General features: G+C 38.9%; 1 protein-coding gene across 22 annotated transcripts in view; it reads left to right on the top strand.

The window, feature by feature from the left end:
- CASK (calcium/calmodulin dependent serine protein kinase) overlaps window positions 1-21779 on the top strand; it is a 407963-nt gene that overhangs the window by 120314 nt on the left and 265870 nt on the right. For all 22 annotated transcript variants that reach the window (XM_015127198.3, XM_077987861.1, XM_077987857.1 and 19 more), the window contains 1 exon segment: window positions 21057-21162. In XM_015127198.3, the coding sequence (XP_014982684.1) occupies window positions 21057-21162 (106 nt within the window).

Genomic DNA, 21779 nt, shown 5'->3' with positions numbered 1-21779 from the left:
AATCCTATTATAAAGGTGCCATATTATGCCTATTTTACAGAAGGAAGGACTAAAACTTGAAAACAGTTAAGTGACTTGTTCAAGCTCACATGTCGAGTAAATGGCAAAACCTAGATTCAAACTCAATCTTGTCAAACTGCCAAGGCCTTGCTTATCATCACCATGTGCTATGGTCTGGATGTCCCTACCAAAACTCATGTTGAAATTTAATTGCCTTTGTAACAGTATTGGGTGCTGGATCCTTTAAGAGGTGATTGGCCTGGCACGGTGGCTCACACCTGTAATCCCGGCACTTTGGGAGGCCAAGGCGGGTGGATCACCTGAGGTCAGGAGTTCGAGACCAGCCTGGACAACATGGTGAAACCCCATCTCTACCAAAAATACAAAAATTAACTGAGCAAGGTAGCAGACACCTGTAATCCCAGCTACTTGGGAGGCTGAGGCAGGAGAATCTCTTGAACCTAGGAGTTGGAGATTGCAGTGAACTGAGATCTTGCCACTGCACTCTAGCCTGAGCGATAAGAGCGAAACTCCATCTCAAATAAATAAATACATAAATACATAAAGAGGTGATTAGGTCATGAGGAATCCTCCCTCATGAATGGATTGATGTTGTTGTCACAAGAGTGGGCTAGTTATTGCAGGAGTGGGCTCCTGATAAAAGAATGAGCTTGGGCTCATTTTCTCTCTCTGTCTTGTGCTTGGTTGCCCTTCTGCAATGGGATGAGCCTCACTAGATGCTCATGCCATGCTCTTGAACTCCTCGGCCTCCAGAATAGTGAACCAAATAAACCTGTTGTTTATAAATTTCCCAGTCTGTGGGTTTCTGTTATAACAGCAGAAAACAGACTAAGATAGCATAGTATGCTGCTTTGAAGTGAGTGGGCAGCTGGGACAATTAAGGAATCAGCTTCAGTACTAAGTGTCTGGGATGCAATGGTTTGGGGGCCCATTTTCAAGTTTTGTACAGCAGTCTTTCTTGGGTCACATTTTCACCGCTCTTTACTTCAAAAGGTCAAGTCAGGCATCTTTTAAGCAACATTTATGGGTAGGTTCTGATGGCATCTTCCTTATATCTGTATATGATTGGAAATCTAAGAGCATTTGGGAACCTTGTCACTGACCATCATTTTTATTGTAACTTGCATTGAAGTGGGGGTTTTTGTTGTTGTTGTTGTTGTTGTTGTTGTTTGAGAATGATAACGTACCATGGGAGCAGAATTACATTACTGGAAAAGTGGTGGCTAGGTTTATAAAAGCAAAACAGTCAATGATGTTCTTAGTCTCAAATTATTTCAAAATCAAAAGATTTTTAAGAAAAATTTACCTAAAATAATTATTCTCTTTTCTGTTTAGCCACCAGCTTCCTATATTCTTAGAATGTTTTATTTTGATTTTGGGGGGTTTTTTATTGTGATTTAATTTTTTATAATCATGTAAAACATTTACATGGTTCCAAAGGCAAACTATAAAAGAAAGCATATTCAAGAAAGTATGTTTTCTATCCCTGTTCCCACCCTCCTCCATAAGTAATCATTTTCATTAGCTTTCAGTTTATACTCATTGTCTTTGCTTTAAAATTGTAAATATTGTATCTGTGTGTGTTTTTACATACACATACGTACACACACATTTCCCTCTTTCTTGGATAAAAGGTGGCATATTCTACACACTATTCTACATCTTCTTGTTTTATTAAGTTGTAGATACTCTGGAGTTCACTCAATAGCAGGGTATTAAGATTGTCCTTTTTTCTTTTTAAAGCTCCAGGATATTCCACTGGATTTAAATTTTTCAAAATCTCATTTGATAAACATTTATTGTCTACTGTGTGTGTCATCTGTCAAGGGTAGTGCATAGCATTGTAGGGTAAACAGAAATGAACAACATATAGTCTTCACCCTCAAGAAACTTACAGAATTTTAAAATACTTTTAAAAATATGTTCCTCTCCCTGATATACAGTAGCTGATCCAGTAATAATTATTTTTACCCATCTTCTTTTTAGAGAACAGAGTAAAAATTTTTTGCCATCTATTGTTTCTATTATCTTTAATGTCATGTCAGTAGTATTTATAAGCATTCTAGGAACACATCCCAACATTTAAAATACTTAAATATATGATTGTAAAGTGTGAGACAGAGAAGTACATCATCTGAATGTATGCTATTTCTAAATATTTGCTATTAATTTTAGTCCCTCTAAATTCAGAATATACCAGACAGTCTGAATTACTATAATTATACCATCCTTTAAAAAACTTGGCACCTCTTTATTCCCAATATTACTCCAACCATTATCATTGTAACATCTTCTGTACCTCACTCACATCTCTGTACTCTTCTCCAGTATTCCTTACTTCTTTAACATCCGTACCTCATAAAGTGCTGAACTTTTCTTTGAAGACTTAGGCATTGGGGCTCTGGGAGTACTAGCCTAGCCTTATTGAAAGCAGCTCACCTATGGTACTTTGTCACAGGAGTGGGTATATCTGTGCTTACTAGATACTGTCCTTCCTATCTCTTTGTTGGCTCTTAGGGGCACTCCATCTCTCAGGGTCTTGAGTCTGACTTTGCATCTTTGAATATGGTGTCTCTCCTTAAAGTCATCTTGATTACACCTTGGGTTTTCCTATCCTCCAGTAGTGGCCCTGAAGTCTATCCATGTTATCGTTTGGCTACTCCTGGCTCTTCCATCCTGGACCTGTTAACCTAGTTGCTCTTGAACTCTGCATATAATGCCCCCCTCCCTTTCTCTTTCCCTTATCCCCAGTTGCTCTCTAGGTTTTCTAATTTCTTTCCACACACTCTGTGTGGCTTTAGTCAAGCGTAACCCTTGTCCCTAAATCCACAAATATAAAGCTAGGACACGTTACTTGTCTAGTTTTCCTAGAGAAGGAAACTTCTCAGGTCTTTGTATGCTTCCTCATACAATTGTAGGTTGCATCTAGGTTAAATGGCTGAAAAGCAGTGAAGGAACATGCTCAAGAAGTTTCGTATGATTTCACTACGTGAATGTAGATGTGGTAATCTAGCACCTACTACACTTCTTAAAGCATTTCCTATAGTGAAGGCTTCTGAGAAAATGAATACTATTCCTGAATTAGCCTCACAAAAAAACCTTTTTTAATTCAGGAAATTGATTCCATGTTCACTAAGTCAGCATTTTCTCTCTGCAGGCATCACAGCTAATGACATTAATGAGAACCATGCTATATTTTTTAAAACAAAGGATAAAAATGGGCAAAACTGAGAATTTTAAAAGGGAGTTATTTCCAGTGGTCTGTTTGAACATTGTAATTAACCAAGAAATAAAACAAGAAAAGGCCATTTTAATTGTGTTTTTTAGTACTCCATTAACAATGCATCAAGCTCCTTATGAATTGAGACAGCTTAAAATGAGTGCTTATGTTAAAGTAGGAAAGCCATCAGTCTGCAGTACAGAACCTTGTGTTTATTAGAGTATCCCAGACCTGAAGAGTATTACCACCATTAGATAATGCTTAAGTGTCTATTTTAACAAAAGGGTTTTTTGTTTTGTTTTGTTTTGGGGTTTTTTTGTTGTTGTTGTTGTTGTATTATAGAGAACAAACACTAAATTGACTAAACAAATGAAGTTTAAACAAGAAATAAAACATAGAAATTGTTTACTTTTGTTGGTGGTGATAGGCTCTTGCAGCCGCAGCAAATTACATCAGCATTGTTACCCTCGACAAGGAGCTTTATAATTTGTAGCATGTAAAATAACCCTTCCCAAAAAAGAAGAGAGCCAGGACCTGTGTTGAACTACTTACAAAGCAAGCATGTCCCTGGTGTCATCTTAGTAGTTTTAGTGAGAAAGATGGGGTTTCTAAGGACACTAGTTCACAGTTGTGCTCTCTCTCTTTTCTGTCTTTCATGCTTTAAGGTTTTTTTGCTGTCTTATTTTAATGTGTGTGTCTCTATGTATGCGCATGTAAATAAATATACATATGGTGGCACCTATGTAAGAAAATGTTTGAACCCAGCCCCAGTTTCAGAGCTGAATATGTCATGGGGAATTCTTGGGAGAATGTGACCAATTGAGGATTGGTTGGTTGTTTGTTTGTTTTTAAGATGGAGTCTCCCTCCGTCACCCAGGCTGGAGTGCAGTGGCATGATCTTGGCTCACTGCAACCTCTGCCTCCTGGATTCAAGTAATTATCATGCCTCAGCTTCCCGAGTAGCTGGGACCACAGGTGCCCGCCACCACACCTGGCTAATTTTTGTATCTTTAGTAGAGACAGGGTTTCACCATGTTGGCCAGGCTGGTCTCTTACTCCTGACCTCAAATGATCCACCCATCTCAGCCTCCCAAAGTGCTAGGATTGCGGGCATGAGTCACCGCGCCTGGCTAATTATCATAAATATATGCTTTTTAATGGACCATATAGAAAGTTATATTCTGGTTCTTTATATGGTTAGGTTTTACTTTTAAGTAATGTAAGCACATGGTTTTAAAAGTCAAATCATGCTACTTCTGACGACAACAAAAAAGCAGTGTCTCTCCTAATTTGTTCCAACTCCGCCACTTTAAGCATTTTTGCTGTTTCTTCTGTAACTAACAACATATATTTATATTACTGTTTCTTTATTTAATAGTTTCAGATATCATCAGTTATTGCCTTTCTGCTATGAAAGATGTAGCTCTTTTATGTTGCTACCCTCCCACCCCACTTCCTGGTCCCTACTTACTTTCCCTTCCCCACTTTTATAATATTCATATTTTGGTTATTCATATAATATGATTGTATTTCTTGTGTAATTTATTGTTATATCTGGGGTGAATCATTGACTCATTTATTTGATCGCTTAGTTTTTTGTTGTTGTTGTTTTTGACACAGAGTCTCGTTCTGTTGCCCAGGCTGGAGTGCAATGGCATGATCTCGGCTCACTGCAGCCTCCACCTCCTGGGTTCTAGCGATTATCCTGCCTCTGCCTCCCAAGTAGCTGGGATTACAGAAGCATGCCACCATACCCGGCTAATTTTTTTTATATTTTTAGTAGAGATGGAGTTTCACTATGTTGGCCATGCTGATCTTAAACTCCTGACCTCATGATGTGCCCACCTCTGCCTCCCAAGGTGCTGGGATTACAAGCGTGAGCCACTGTGCCCAGCCTGATTGCTTGTTTTTTTATGTATTATTGCTAATTTATCCGTAGGCTGTCCCACTAAACTGTGTAACTTTCCTCAGTACATTCAACCCCATTGGATAATTTATCACATTCACTGGTTTTCTTGGTGACAGAGGGCCCCCTCCCTGTGAGCCTTTCATCTGTTTCATTCTAAGTTGGTTGCTGTCCTGGCCTACTGGGCTCATCATGAGAATTCCTTTTGCCTTTCATCTGTGCTAGAGTCTTTGTTCCCTAGGTTTCTTGTTTTTTTGCTTTTTTGGTTTTTTTGGCTTCCTTCTTCATTTTGTTAAAGTATGCCCTCTAGTAACTTTCTGAGAAGAGGTACTTTTTTGAGATACCTGAAAATGTCTTTATATTACTCTACAGTTTGATAGTTTGGCTGGGTGTACAAACTATTCTAGGTGACAATTTTGAACATATATAGCATATGGATAAAAGCTTTTATGATGCAACCATACTACTTGGGTTCATATCATACTTAACCAGCTGTGTGTGATATGGACACATCACATAACCCTTCTGTGCTTAAGTTTTCTCATCTAAAAATCAGGCATAATATCTTGCCTGCCCTTACAGTTATTGAGAGGATTAATTGAATAATGTATGTAAAGCACTTAGGGCAGTGCCTTTTTTTTCTCCAAAAGCTTTAATGATATTCTCTTTATCACAGTACCCTAAAATTTTACAATGATGTGCTTTACTGTGGGCCTTTTTAAAAGTCATTATACTGAGTGCTTAGAAATATTTTTAAATCTGGAAACTCATTGTTCTTTAGTTCAGAAATTTTTAAAAATGTTTCTTAGATAACATCCTTTTCTCCAGTTTCTTTGTTCTTCTTTTCAGGAGTTGCTGTGATTCAAATAACATAAGGGCTTATAAGATAGGGCTTCATCTCTAACCTTTTCTTTCCTGTTCCTCTTTCTTTATCTTTTTGCTCTACTTTGAGAGATTTCTTCAACTTGATCTTCTAACCCTTCTGTTTGAGTCTCCTGGTTTAGCTCTCATTTTTTATTTTCAAGGACTTTTTTCTGAATGTTTTTCTTTTAAACTATTATATAGTTTCATGCTCTTGTCTTCATAGGTTTCATATTCTTATCTATCTCAAAGTAGTATATTTTTGAAATTTTCTTTGCCTTATACAGGAAACAGTTTCCTCAGAAAAATATTAAGAGGGAAGTGTTAAATAGGTGCCTGGGAACACTTTGTATATGGGTAAATTCATTATCGGTGATCAGGCAAAGACTAGGCCATTTTTTGAGAGCCTTATGGATATCCGTTATCTGTAGATCTTTTGTTCTTAAGCAGGTCAGTCCGACAGGAATCTTCTGATCTTCTGCCTTGGGCTGGGGGTATGTGTGTTAGGGGGAGAAAGGGTGCATGGGGGCATCTAAGTCTGACTGCAGTGGTTCTGAGAGATAAAGGCTAAGGGTCTTTAACATGTTTAATACATGGAACTTTCCAGTTAATCCTCTTGTTTAAGTACAGCAGTTCAGTTTGACATGAGCTAGCGGTCTGGTGACCAAAGTCCCCAAAAAGTGGGGGAAGGATAATTTGTTTGGTCAAAGATATCGAAGGTCATACTGCTTCTATAAAGGTTCAGCCAGTCCTCCTGTTATCTGCTCTGCCATGCAACCCTACCCTCAAAGATACCTGGTGCTTCCTATTCCTAAACCTTCCTGGGGGACATTTTGACAGGCATATCAGCGTGCTTCTTACTGGCTCGCCTTATTGAAAGCTTGTGTGCAGGTTCTACAGAAAGCTTGTGTTCAGCTTCTACAAAAAGATGTCAAGAAGGGATTTGATGTGCAAGAAATTTATTGAGAGTGAAAATGAATGGGTAGGGAGCTGGAGGATGCTGGGACAACCATCACAGGTTATGCAGGTCTGACCCCGTTGGAGGAAAAAGGGAAGAAAAGGAGGAGGATTGGGTAGGAAAATTATTTGACTAAGGTGCAGTTTCAAGGATGTTTTGGTAAGTCCTATTGGGAGTCCTTGAGCCAAAGTTGACCATCAGAGACCCATATCTCACAGGAATTAGTCTGCTTGAGTATTCCTGCTGCTGTCAGTCACCAGCTAAGAGTATTTATAATAGCTGCTTTGAAATCTTTTCTGCTAATTCCAACATCTGGGCTCCCTCAAAGGCAGTTTCTATTTTCTGCTTTTCTTTCCCCTCCTTTGTAAAGGTCACACTTTTCTGCTTTTTGTGTGTCTCTTAGCACTTTGTTATAGCAACTGTGGATACTGACACGTTCCTCCACTCCAGGGTTGTTCTTTTTTAGCAACTTGCTAGACTAGTTCATTGCAACCTCTGATGTCCCTCTTCAGGACAGGTGTGGTTCTCATCCATGCATTTCTCTGCTACCTCTATTGGTGTTAAACTTAACCAATCGATAGCTGATTGCTCCCTTCTTTTTGACAATGCCCTGTGGTATAAATTACTCCATAGTCTGATCCAATTAAAATTGTGTCCCTTGTCAGAGACAAGTTTTTCTAGTCTTTGAGACTTGCTATACACTTTCCTGAGCAGAATCTCTGCACTATAGAGCAGGAGCTGGGGAAAATGGGGAACTCACTCCTCATTGGCTGTTCCACCCTGTGCAGCAGGGTTTTTGTGTTGCCGGGAAGGAGGAAGTATGAACCGTGTCTCCTTTTGCCTCTGCTGCTGCTCAGTATGGATCTTCCACAGCCCAAAACCAGGGAGTATGATATCTCTCAGTGTTCACCAGGTGCTGAATGTACTCAGAATAGTTCTTTCACCCTACAAAGTTGAAGGAGATGGGAGCTGCCAGTCAGCTGCCAAACACACCTCTGTAGCTCTCTTGACAACACAGAGCTGTGTGGGCAGGGGGGACTGCACTCTACCAGCTTCCTCACCTGATTCCTCTGTTTTTAGCTGGAATTTAGGGTAAAGAAATGACTGCTGCCATCAGCTTCTGCCGCTTGCTCCATATAGGCCTTCCACAGCATGGAGCCATGGAAAATGGGATCTACCAATGTTTACTAGCTGCCAAATCCACCCTGAGTAGCTTTTCCACCTCAAGGAGCGGATGTGCCCTTAGCTGCTGAACTCCTTAAAACAATTCTTTGGCGAAACAGAGCTGTGGAGGGACATGTGCAGTCCCTGTGCGGCGACCCTATCTCAAATGCTACAAACTCTTATTGTTCCTATCGAATTTCTGTAGATTCTATTGAATAAATGCTTCTCAATTTGTTGTAAGCCCTTTGATCAGTCTCCAAGGACTTTGAATGATTGTGATTTTGGACCAGCTAAATATATGTCTCTCCAGGGGAGAGATATCCCTGAGCTCCTTTATACAGCCATTCCAGAAGCCCCACCTAGTTATTGTGGGGTTTTTTTGGGATTTTTTGAGACAGAGTCTTGCTCTGTCGCCCAGGCTGGAGTGCAGTGCCGTGATCTCGGCTCACTGCAACCTCTGCCTCCCGGGTTCAAGTGAGTCCCCTGCCTCAGCCTCCCAAGTAGCTGGGATTACAGGCGCATGCCACCACACCCAGCTAATTTTTGTATTTTTAGTAGAGACAGAGTTTTACCATGTTGGCCAGGGTGGTTTTGAACTCCTGGCCTCAAGTGATCTGCCTGCCTCAGCCTCCCAAAGTGCTGGGATTACAGGCGTGAGCCACTGCGCCTGGCTGTCATTGTGTTTTTAATGATTCTGTCTTAATAGAAAACTAGTTTTATACAAATACTATCAAGTGACTTCAATTGAAAGGACTAAGATTGAAAACTGAATTGAAATTGAACATTGAATTGAAATTGAAACCTTAAGGTTTTTTGAAAGGTATGATTTTATTACGGAAGTTTGCTTGATTGAGCTTTATTTTAATCAAGACTTTATGTATCCATTTTTAGAAGTAATTCAGAGAAATAGCTAACCTATAAAGTTCATATTCAGAATTGAGTTGTTGTAGACCTAAGAAGTGGTATAGTAGAGTTATTTAGAGCATAAGTTCTGGGGCCAGACTACCTAGGTTCCAATCTCTTTGCTTTGCAGCTTGTTAGTTCTTTTTATTTTTATTTTTGAGACAATGTCTTGCTCTGTCACTTAGGCTGGAGTGCAGTGGCATGATCTCAGCTCACTGCACCCTCCACCTCCCAAGTTCAAGCAATTCTCCTGCCTCAGCCTCCCAAGTAGCTGGGATTACAGGCATGTGCCACCACACCCAGCTGATTTTTGTATTTTCAGTGGAGACGGGGTTTCACCATGTTGTCCAGGCTGGTCTCAAACTCCTGACCTCAGGTGATCCACCTGCCTCAGCCTCCCAAAGTGCTGGGATTACAGGCACGAGCCACCACGCCTGGCCGCAGCTTATTAGTTCTGTGAGTGAGTTACTTAACTGCGCTCTGTCTATTCATATATAACATGAACATCATCTGCCTCTTAGAATTATTGTGAGGTTAAGTGGGTCAACACATCTAAAATAGAGCCTGACTCATATTTAGTACTCAGTAAATGTTAGCTGATGGTTATTGTTGTTAGATATGTTAAAGGCAAATAGTCATCTCATCTTTGTATTTTATTATTGAGACCAATAATATTGTTTAAAGCCAGAGATGTTGGTGAAATGCTGGGTGCCCAACTAGCTATAATATGATCTTTAGTTCCCTCTAGTGGAAGAAAATTAGATAGGCTCTTTGCATAAACATGCTGCTTTTGGAATTGTGGTCATTTAACCTAATAAAATTACCCCTGAATAATTAACCAAAAACAATATCCACATACATAAATGGATTTAAGAAATTGTTAAAACTTACAATCTTACATATTCTTTCCAAATGAAACTTTTTTGGGGACATGTAATTTATAATATTAAGTAATACAGTATATAAACCAACCAGTGACATAAAAAGTTAGGCATATATTACTTTTGTTTAAAGCAAGTACATTCAGTAGTAGTAGTACCTTGAAGTTTTCCATTTTAACATTCGTACCCAGTTATCTGCAAGTAGATGGCATTTCTTGATCATTCTCTGAGAAGTCTTTAATCATTATGATATACCACCTGGAGTAGATTTCCTTGAAGTTTCGGCATTTTTAGCATCCTCTTCCACATAGCATATGTGGTAACAGAAAGATTGCTAGATTGGGAATCTGAGACCTGGGTTCATCTTCCACTTCTGCTGTGAACTATCTGTGTGACTTTGGGTGTGTCTTACTAGGGCCTCATTTTCCTTCAGAGTAAAATTTGAGGATAGAGAGGAGCATGTGATGATGGCTCTCTTAACTGTCACTTCTGTTTCTAACATTCTCTGATTCAGTGATACATACACTTTGACGTGAGACGGGAGATGTGTAATAGATGTTGAGTCCAAGTTGGGTAAATGGGTCCTGTATGCTTGATGTTGCCTTCTAGCAGGATTCGCAGGCATGGAAATCACCAGCAGTGGAATAATTTGGTAAATGCCAAGATCTTGAGGCATCTATGGGGGCGGTTGTTAGATTGCAGCAGGGTATGCCTCCCTTAGCTTGGGAGATTGTTAAAGAGAACTTTGAGGCAACGTCTAAGTGGGATCTTGATGAACGAGTAGGGGTTTACCAGGCAGAGAAGGAAGCAAGCACATGGAGTATCATACAGAGGGAACAGCATTTGTTAGGGGACAGAGAGCAGGGGGCTGGTGCACAAGCTGCGGGTGGTTCAGGATTGGGGTCAGGGAGGCTGAAGGAAGAAGCTAATGGAAAGGAATGTATAAATGTGTGACTTCAAAAAAAGAAAAGCAAAAGCTAAATTGTTTGACTAAGAAGCATGAGAGCTAGCTTCTATTTCCAGTTATGCTGTTAAATAGGTCTGTGAACCCTAGTTAAGTTGTTGGACTTAAAAGATTTTTTGGAAGGCTTTCAAAGCCATGCTGAGGGATTATAATGTCTTGCTGTATGGAATGGAGCTCAGTGAAGATTTTGGAATAATATAATAATACCTGTTTTAGAGTAAAACTATGGTGACACTTTAATGAGTCTAAAGAGAAGAAACTAGAGGCAAAGAAACCCATTTAAAGATCTTTGCTGTGATCCAGTCAAGAATTGGTGAGGGCTGAAACTAGGGTAACCGCAGTAAGAGAAAGATAGTTTTGACAGGTGTTGCAGAAATAGAATGGACAGGTTTTGGCAGCTGCATATAGGAAGTAGAGGAGAAGTGGTAGATGGTGTGAAGATGACTCCAAGGGCTGTCTGGAAGATTAACAATTTTGGTAATCAGTAGGCCACACACATACAGCTACGTGGGTTCTGTTTTACTTTTCTTAATTAGTGTGCTTATTATTAAACATTTTGAGTGTGTCTGGTTCTTTCCCCAAATAATCCTACGGTCAACTTGAGGTTTTTTATGAAATACATGATTTCCCAAAAAACTGTAGATGAAAAACTGCAAGGTTAAAGTAGGCATAGAATTACACTATATATAGCAGTGTGGTTTACTAATAGATGTTCACATTGCTGCCTTCTTGGCGTCAAACTTGGTTTGATTAACATTAGTTAAATGTAGGAAAGAATGATTTCTACCAAAAATGGTGAAAGGAAAAGAAAACAAAACTTATTGTGCATGTGCACCATGGCAAGCACTTTCACATACTTTATTAATCATCCAGGCCTAACTACAACCCTGTATAGGAGTTGTTATCTTACCCTTTCTATTTTACAAATGAGGAAACAGATGATCTAAGGTTATACAGCTACAAAGTGATGAAGACAGGAAAGACAGGCCTTTTGACTACAAGTCTATTGCCCTATCATAACTGCCTGCCAGCAGAACGTATTAGTGCTTAAAAGGATAGATGCCAGATCTGTGGAAGTAGGGTGACCAGTCGTCTTGGTTTGCCTGGGAATGAGGGCGGGTTCTCAGAACCCAGGGCTTTCAACCTGGATAGATCCTCAGTGCCACAACTGAGAAAGTTCCAGGCAAACCAGGACAGGTTGGTACCCTATCCAGAAAAGTCACTTATATGAAATAAACCATTATCTAGAATGACTTAAATAAGGTATTTACTGTATTTCTTTCCCATAATATTGTGTCATCAATGCTAAGTGACAAATGATTCCTAAGTGAAGAGGAGTTAAGGCCCTGCCTTCCTTCCATCTGTTTGTTTTCACTGGCTCTGAGCATCCTGCCTTGCTGCAGTTACACTCAACTGTGTGTGAATCAGATACTAGAAGCCTTTGCTTCTAAGTCAGTTTTATTTTATTTTTTATTTTTATTTATTTGTTTGTTTATTTTTAGACAGGGTCTCACTCTCTCTCCCAGGCTGGAGTGCAGTGGCATGATCTTAGCTCACTGCAACCTCCACCTCGCGGGCTCAGGTGATCCTCCCACCCCAGTCTCCTCATTAGCTGGGAATACAGGCACATGTCACCATACCCAGCTAATTTTTGTATTTTTTGTAGAAACAGCGTTTCGCCATGTTGCCCACGCAGGTCCCAAATTCCCAGGCTCAAGCGATTCACCTGCCTCAGCCTCCCAAACTGCTAGTACAATTACAGGCATGAGCTACCGCGCCTGGTCTCTAACTCAGTTTTTAAGGAAACTTATGCTTTGCCCATTCCAAATTTGATGAAATGGCAGAAGAGCTATTCAGGGAAAAATCAAGCAGGGCTGTCAGTATCCGTGATTTCAAAGTATTTATCAAAACAATTAACTCATTTTTCTTGGTCCTTTTACAAATAAGTGTCACATATTGGTAGGGTTTTTTATGATAAATTTGTTTTATACTATTTTTAGGAGACTTTGCTGATAAAAGGATTCTGTAGCTGGATGGGGAAACCCGTATTATTAAAAGAAAAAAAAACCTCAGATAATCATTTCACTATGCTGTACAGAATTTTTACCTCAGTCATTCCTTTTTTACGTATTGAAACAGACCACAAATTGCTTTCTGGGAAAACTTTTGGCCCTGCTGTCAGTATTTCCTGGGCTGGCCCCATCCTGGAAGGAGATTTGGGGGAGAAGTGGGTGGTAAGGAAATCTATCCTGTCAGCATGTCCTTGTTGAACTCCTCAGCTATCAGTTAATAAATATAGAAAGTAAATTATAGATAACACAATTATGAAAATATAAAGCACAGGTATGTGAAGAACATTTTTTTGCTTTGATATATTAGTTGAATTCCCATTTTATTTCAGTAACTTCTCTTTGCTTTTTAAATTTTATTGAAGAACATAGGCACAATAAAATGAACCCATCTAATTGTACACTTCAGTGAGTTTTGACAAATGTATGCATTCTGTCATCCCACAAAGTTCCTTCAGGCTCTAACATGTATGATTTTTAAGACTTTAATATTGAGAAGTAATTGAGTTATGAACTGATATTTCTCAATTTTCTTTTATAAAGTAAGGAATACCATGTTGAAATAGATGTCTGGTTTTTCTAATAGTAAAATGCCCTGATCTTCCCCTCTTTGGTTTACATTTGCCAAAATGACAAGCAACACAGCAGTTGCACCTTTTAGACAAATTTAGAGCAACGTATTTCTATTTTTGTCATATACAAATTTGTTACACTTATCAGAACTGAAAACTCTTTGGGAAATATATTACCAAAACCCCATTAATTTGTAAATGCTTAATGCAGTTAAGATTGATTTCTAATTAATACACATTTGCCTATTTAAGAAAATTTTCACATTAGTCAAACATTGAATTAATGATGTGCTGCTTTCTTTCTTTATTCACCTGATTATGATATTTGGGGCCACAGGAGTTTTTTTTCTATGAGCAAGAATTCAAAGAAATTAGAAGCTGCTTGAATTTCTCTGTGTGTGTGTGAAAAAAGACAACAAAATGTATAGAGCTAGTAGTGAAACATGTGAAAAAAAAATCAAAGAAATTATGAGTTTGCAGTTGACCCAGATTTCTATGGGAGCCTGTCTAGTCCTCTACTCTTCACTAGCTGAGGTCAACTTTCCTAAAGGTCAATGAGGAAGATAGCCTCATTAAAGCCAACCTGACCTGTATTGTTGCCGAAGGCAGCTGTGATCTTTATTCTTCAACTTGGTTATTAGATAAAGGTAGAACCCAGCAGCAGAAATTGACTTTGCTACTATAATCCTTCCAAGGTTCTGCTTGGATTCCTTTCTTAAAATATCATTTGGTCATTAATTTCAGTACACTAAGGAAAAAATACGTTGAGTCAATAATGACTTTCATTTACTTATTTTGTTATTAATATTTATTGAAATGAACACATTAATACTTATCCTAGTTCTTTCTATGATTAGATTAGAATATTCTTTATTTTGATTTTGAGTCCAGGTCAGCTCTTAGCGAATTTTGTTTAACTGTTGAATTTCTAACACAATCTAGACATTGTTTGGAAATTAACGAGAATACTTATATATTTGTTAGGAAAAGAGCAGTATCTAGTTTCTGACTATCACTAGTTACAGTGCAGCTGAAATAAGCCAGTTCTGTAACAGTCTTGATAGCCTGTCATTCAAGTCAGTGTTACCATATTAGCACTATTGTGTGATTGGATCTTAGGATGTGTAAAAACTATGCTGACCCAGGAGGCACTGTGGTGTGATGTAAAGAGCAAAGGACTTTGGTTATTAGTCCTGCTTCCTCCACTTACTAGCTGTGTGATTTATATCATTGGGCCCTGTATCTCAGTTTCTACCTCTGTAAAATGGGGAGATATATGTGCATATATATGTATGTGTATATGTATATGTATGTCATGCAGGGTTATTACAATAACAATTAAATGAGGACTTATAGAGGGACACTTTAAAGTCTCAAAGGTTGCGTTAGATTAACGATAGTGAAGAAATTCCAGATTTAGTTATTAAATGATGGATTTGGGTTATTAAAAGAAGCTATAGGATTTCCTTTTGTGAAAGTATTTATTAAAAACACATCTGTTTGAATTTAGATTCTTTTTGGAATGACTGACATTATAAATATCTATAAGAATTACAGAAGAACTCACAATCAGGAGAGGATAAGAATTAAAGCAAGTCAACTTATCTAGAGTGGCACCATTCCAATTTGGAAGACACTAGCCACATGTAGTTATTGAGCACTTAAAATGTGACCAGACCAAATTGAGATTTGCTGTAAGTGTAAAAATACATGCTAGATCTCAAAGACATAGTACAAAAAAAGAATGTAACTTATTTTATTAATTTTAGTATGATTATATATTGAAATAATACTTTGTATACATTGAATTGGATAAAATATGTTATTAAAATGGATTTTACCTGTTTCTTTTTACTTTTTTAATGTGGCTACTGGAAAATTTAAAATTATATACATGGCTTACATTATACTTCAGTCGGTTGGTGCTGATCAAAATCTTTATTGAGCTGGGTGCAGTGACTCACACCTGTAATCCTAACACTTTGGAAGTCTAAGGCAGAAAGATTGATTGAGGCCAGGAATTCAAGATCAACCTGGGCAACATAGCAAGACTCTGTCTGTATAAACTATTTAAAAATCAGCTGGGCATGGTGGCACGTGCCTGTAGCCCAGCTGCTTAGGAGGCTGAGGTGGGAGCATCCCTTGAGCCCAGGAGTTCGAGGTTACAGTGAGCTGTGATCACGCCACTCCACTCCAGCCTGAGCAACAGAATGAGACCCTAGCTCCAAAAAAAAATCCTTACTGAATGCTCTTGAGCAAACAAAATCTTAAATTTAGATCTTTTAAGTTCAGATAAAGATAGAATGAAAAATTCTCCTAGTTCTTCAAGAAAAGTAGTAGTAAAATAGTACTTTACAGGAAAATTATTTTTGAAACAGACCACTTGAACCAGCTTCCCTAACTTTCCCTTACTTGAGGACCAGCGATAGGCAGACTCTGGTGGGATACTTGCTTTACTATTGTTGAAGAGCCCAAACATTTTAGGAAATTAATAGTAGTTCTAATGCCATATGGCAGGTTGATTTCATTTAAGTTTCTAATTTGAGTTAGAAAATTAAATATTGCTATCTGTATTACTAGTTCCCCCCTTTTTTTTTTTTTTTTTTTGAGACGGAGTCTGGCTCTGTCGCCCAGGCTGGAGTGCAGTGGCCGGATCTCAGCTCACTGCAAGCTCCGCCTCCCGAGTTTACGCCATTCTCCTGCCTCAGCCTCCCGAGTAGCTGGGACTACAGGCGCCCGCCACCTCACCCGGCTAGTTTTTTGTATTTTTAGTAGAGACGGGGTTTCACCGTGTTAGCCAGGATGGTCTCGATCTCCTGACCTCGTGATCCGCCCGTCTCGGCCTTCCAAAGTGCTGGGATTACAGGCTTGAGCCACCGCGCCCGGCCTACTAGTTCCCCTTTTAAAGGGAAATAAATTGATAAAATAAATATAGGCACATAGTTAAATATAAGGACACTAAACACAGAAATAGATTAGTTTAAAATATTTTTAAAATTTCCTGAGATATTACAAAAAAGAAAGTACAACTTAGCCGTAAAAAGGAATGAAATAATGCCATTCACAGCAAGTTGGGTGGAGTTGGAGACCATTCTTCTTCTTTTTTTTTTTTTTAAATCTGAGACAGAGTCTCGCTCTGTTGCCCTGGTTGGAATGCAGTGGCGTGATCTCGGCTCACTGCAACCTTCGCCTCCCAGGTTCAAGCAATTCTCCTGTCTCAGCCTCCTGAGTAGCTGGGACTACAGATGCACGTCACTACACCCAGCTAATTTTTGTATTTTTAGTAGAGACGGGGTTTCACCATATTGGTCAGGCTGGTCTCGAACTCCTAACCTCAGGTGATCCACCTGCCTCGGCCTCCCAAAGTGCTGGGATTACAGGTGTGAACCACTGCACCCAGCTGGAGACCATTATTCTAAGTGAAGTAACTCAGGAATGGAAAACCAAACATTGTATATTCTCACTCGTATGTGAGAACTGAGCTACGGGGATGCAGAGGCATAAGAATGACACGATGGACTTTGGGGGAAGGGCGGGAGGGGAGGTGAGGGATAAAGGCTACACATTGGGTACAGTATACACTGCTTGGGTGACAGGTGCACCAGAATCTCAGAAATCACCACTAAAGAACTTTTCCATGCAACTAAACACCACCTGTTCCACAAAAACTATTGAAATAAAAAAATCTACTCATTAAAAAAAAAAGAAAGTACAAAGGAAAGTAAAGAGAGGTACCAGTTACTAGTCTGTAAACAAAACAATACTCCAAAATAGAGATGGTAACCCTGGGTCATGTCATTCACAGGTACATTCTGTGCTAACACCTGTAAGCAGTCAGATAATCACAACTTTAAATCATATTTTTATCACCTGCTTTCAAATTCCTTCCTACTTTGCCTCTAGAGTTGATTTGTAGGCAAATAGTGTTTTTAGTTTGCTATATCAGCGTAGACTTAATAGCACTTAATACATACATCTTTAACTCACATTCATATTTAGAAACAAACATTTTGAGTTTGATATTCGTGGAATCTACAGTTGGAAAGGATATATAATGTATTTGTGTTTTTAATTGTGCTTTCTATTTGAGCTATTTAATTTATGCTTGAATTCAGGAAAACATGATCACAATTTTTCTAGATCATTGCCCTTATCATTTGAAATATATTTTTATGTTGTTAGTTTCATACTGTCCAATCAGTGTTCTGATTTTAGTTCTGAAATGTCAGATCCAGTGACATTTAAATTGCTTTGAAGGCTGGTCCCCCAGCAATTCTGCCTTTATTTTGAGAGTGGGTAGGTGATAAGAGACTAGACCAAGGACTTTTGGTTTACCCAATCAAAATGTGTGGCTCAAATGGAGGGGTCTAAAGAGCATCCATTTCTGCTTACAAACTTTCAGTATAACCAATGTATCACATAGCAAATGGTGAATGTGGAGATAAAAATATAATTTAGACTGGGCACGGTGGCTGACACCTGTAATCCCAGCACTTTGAGAGGCCGAGACAGTTGGATCACTTGGGGTCAGGACTTCAAGACCAGCCTGGCCAACACTGTAAAACCCCATCTCCAGGTGCTAACGTTGAATGAACTGATGGATAGGAACCACCAGTCCAAGAATCTGTTTAAAGTTCAGACTTATAATAGTGGCAAATAAAAAATCCTCATTTGTGATGGTTTGCTTCTGAAAGAAAAAAGTCTCTACTAAAATGCAAAACATTAGCCAGGCATGGTGATGCACACCTGTAATCTCAGCTACTCAGGAGGCTGAGGCAGGAGAATCTCTTGAACCTGGGAGGTGGAGGCTACAGTGAGCCATGATCACACCACTGCACTCCAGCCTGGGCGATGGAGCGAGACTCTGTCTCAAAAAAGGAAAAATACAATTTAGTTACATGAAAGAGGCAAAATAGAAGATAAACTGGAAAGAAGAGAAAAGATCCGTTTTAATTGTGGCAAACGCCAATCTGTTTATTTCATGACTCCAGTGTCATAGGATAGAGTTAAAATCAGGCTTTTGATTAGAATAGAGAGGAATGGAAAAAGAAAAACTTAAGTTGAAAACAGAAGATATGAAAGGGTGAGTTCTAATAAAAATGGGAAACTAGAGATAAACATAAAAATGAGTATTAAAAATTTTAAGCTTTTCCTAGAAATAGAAGGCAGAACACTCTTGGAGAGGAAAAATCTGTGCAGGCATGTGATTGATGTTGTCTGGCTCAGCCTGGCCCTCCAGCACACTTGTTAAAAGCTTTCCTCATGGTTATGACTTCCCAGCACAAACCCCACAGCTGCTTCACATCCTCCCCGCCTGTGGGGCCTTCCTAACTACTTTTGGAGATGGAGGCATCTTTCCTGTGCCTCTGATCTCTTCCTTTGCAGTAAACACTGAGCCCCCAGCCCTGCTGTGCTTGGCTCCACACATCCAGCTTCTCATTAGAATCTTAACACTGCCCTTTCAAACTGATTTGGTAGACTCTGCAGGTACTACATCACCTGTCACTGCCCCATTTCATTGACTCTAAGGGAGTCATTTGTAGAAGTTAGCAGTCAGCCTGCAGATGGTAGGACAAAGGCAGGACCAGCACCATATTTTTGACTCCAGATCCTATAGGCTTTTCATCACTACCACTTACAAACACAGAGTGCTTCCTTTAAAAAAACAAACAAGTAAAACCTTCTCTTGACCCCACTATTTCTTTGCTACTGCCAGATTCTTCTAATATGATCGTGCTCAAACCCAGCATGGCATAATGGAAGGACTGCTGACTTTGGAATTGGGCAGGCCAGGGTTCATAAACCTACCCTTACGATAGCTGTGTGATCTTGAACACATTTCTAAGTCTCAGTTTCTCCATCCATAAAATACCTACCTCACAGGGTAGTTGGGACATCAAGTGACAGTGACTGTATTAAGTACTTAGCCCAATGAGAGGTGTGATCATTTTAATTGATTATTGCATAATTGTCTCCCGCATACTGACTTCAACCCTGACTCCTCCCCAAAAGTTGATCTTGCCCAGAATTCTCGTGACCTTTTCTGGCTGAATCTTATGGTCTTTTCTCAGCTTTCAGCCTTCTCCAGCTACTTACAGCTTAATTTCCTCTATTCTCTTGATTTTCTTAATATTATTGATTCTTCCTTTCCTTGTGGCTTCTCTTTTGTCAAATTTTCTGACTTCTTTTTCTCATTCTACCCTTATGTAAGTCAGTCTTCTAAGGTTCCATCTACGATCATTGCTCTGTGGACAAGACTAAGTTGAATTAATAAATCAGAAAGGAGATAATGTTATCTATTTTGCTTTGTGCAGTACATCCTTAGCCTTGGTTCTTCCTTACCTATCTCCCTTCTACTTTCTAATATAAAAATGTCACATTGGATTTTAGTCATCAGCAAATAGGTAAAGCCCCAGCGCTATTAGCACTGGATGGCTTTCATTATTCTATTCCATGTAGACATGGCAAGTGATTTCCATGCCCAAACTGTTTTATATGATGATGATGATGATGATGATGATGATGATGATGATGATATTAACAACTTTGTTTTCCAAATAGTATTATAGAGCTTACACAGTAGTCTTACATACATTATTTGGATTTGTTCTTCAAAGTAACATTGTGAGGTAGGTAAAGTTTGGAATTATCCAACACTTTTTTTTTTTTGAGACAGAGTTTCACTCTTGCTGCCCAGGCTGGAGTGCAGTGACACGATCTTGGCTCACTGCAACGTCTGCCTCCCGGGTTCAAGTGATTCTCCTGCCTCAGCCTCCCAAGTAGCAGGGATTACAGGCACCTGCCACCATGCCTGGCTAATATTTTGCATTTTTAGTAGAGATGGGATTTTGCCATGTTGGCCAGGCTGGTCTCAAACTCCTGACCTGAAGTGATCTATCTGTCTCGGCCTCCCAAAGTGCTGGGATTACAGGTGCGAGCCACCACACCTGACCCCAGCACATTTTATAAATGATATTTTAAAAATTCTGACTTTGACTCTAGGAGTAGTGCCTTTTCTGTTTAAACCATACTATTTTTGTTCCCTATTCCATATAACTTCCCTGATAGGTCTATAAATGCTAGATTTTAGGCTAAAGAATAGACAACATATTTTTATTTAGGGAAAACTAAGAAAAAGAGGTAAAAATCAAAACAGTAAATTGAGTTATTAGTTTATTAGCAGATCAAGGAAGAGTTACAAATTTGGAGGCTGAGATTTGATTAAAAGAGTTGGGGAAAGTATTTATTTGTGTATTTATTTTGCTTTGGGGGAAAGTATTTATATTAAGAAATGTATACTTTTTTATTAAGAGCTCACTCTATACTGCATATAGATTTAAGCTTGCAAAAAAATATGAAAAGCTATATTGTCAAAGACTTTAAAGGGTAAAAAGTTAAGCTAAGTTTAAATGGGGGATTTCATCTCTCTAGTTAGAGAAGTATCCATGTTACCATAGATCACATCCATTCATTCATCATTCACTCTAATTGTCTTTTGTTCCTACCTAATGAAGTATGCTGTATGTTTATTTTACAGATCTAAAGCGGGAAGCCAGTATCTGTCATATGCTGAAACATCCACACATTGTAGAGTTATTGGAGACATATAGCTCAGATGGAATGCTTTACATGGTTTTCGAATTGTGAGTGTGTATTTTAATTCTTAAAGGGTAAAACTTTAAGCAATGTTGGTGTTGGATAATGCTAACACTTTTCTCTTGAAGTTTAACAGTAGTTGTGAACTTCTCTGTTCAGAAAGACCTAAAGTCACAAGACAAAAGGATTATGTCATCATAAGGTTTACAGTGGCAAAGGAAGCAAAAGCTGGGCATATTCAGTTACTCTCATGCTTTCAGCATGCTTCAGAGAAGAGACTCCAAAAGGAAATCGAGTTCAGAGGGATAGGACCGCAAAATATAAACTTCTGACCAGTAGAAGTCTTAGTGAAGAAGAGTAGGATGAAAGTGGAGGCATCCATGTAGCAAGACTCTTGGCAACTAAAAACAAGTAATGACAGACTTAGTTTCCTCTTTTGATATAATCACCGTATGGCATATAAGGGCAATTTTATAGATCACAGTGTATCTTGATTTCAGTAAGTCACTTGATATGTTTGTCACAGACTTTTTGTTGGTAAGATAGAGAATTGTGAGCTAAGGATAGTACAAGTGGATCATCCAGCTCTGGTCAGATGATTGTGTCCAAGGAGATTGTATAACGCTTTATAGGACAGCATCCTGCAGGGTTTTATCTTTGATCC

Source organism: Macaca mulatta, chromosome X, assembly GCF_049350105.2.
Source record: "Macaca mulatta isolate MMU2019108-1 chromosome X, T2T-MMU8v2.0, whole genome shotgun sequence".
Classification (NCBI taxonomy): domain Eukaryota; kingdom Metazoa; phylum Chordata; class Mammalia; order Primates; family Cercopithecidae; genus Macaca; species Macaca mulatta.
Note: the sequence above shows the minus strand (reverse complement) of the source record. Positions and strands in the feature narration are given on the sequence as shown.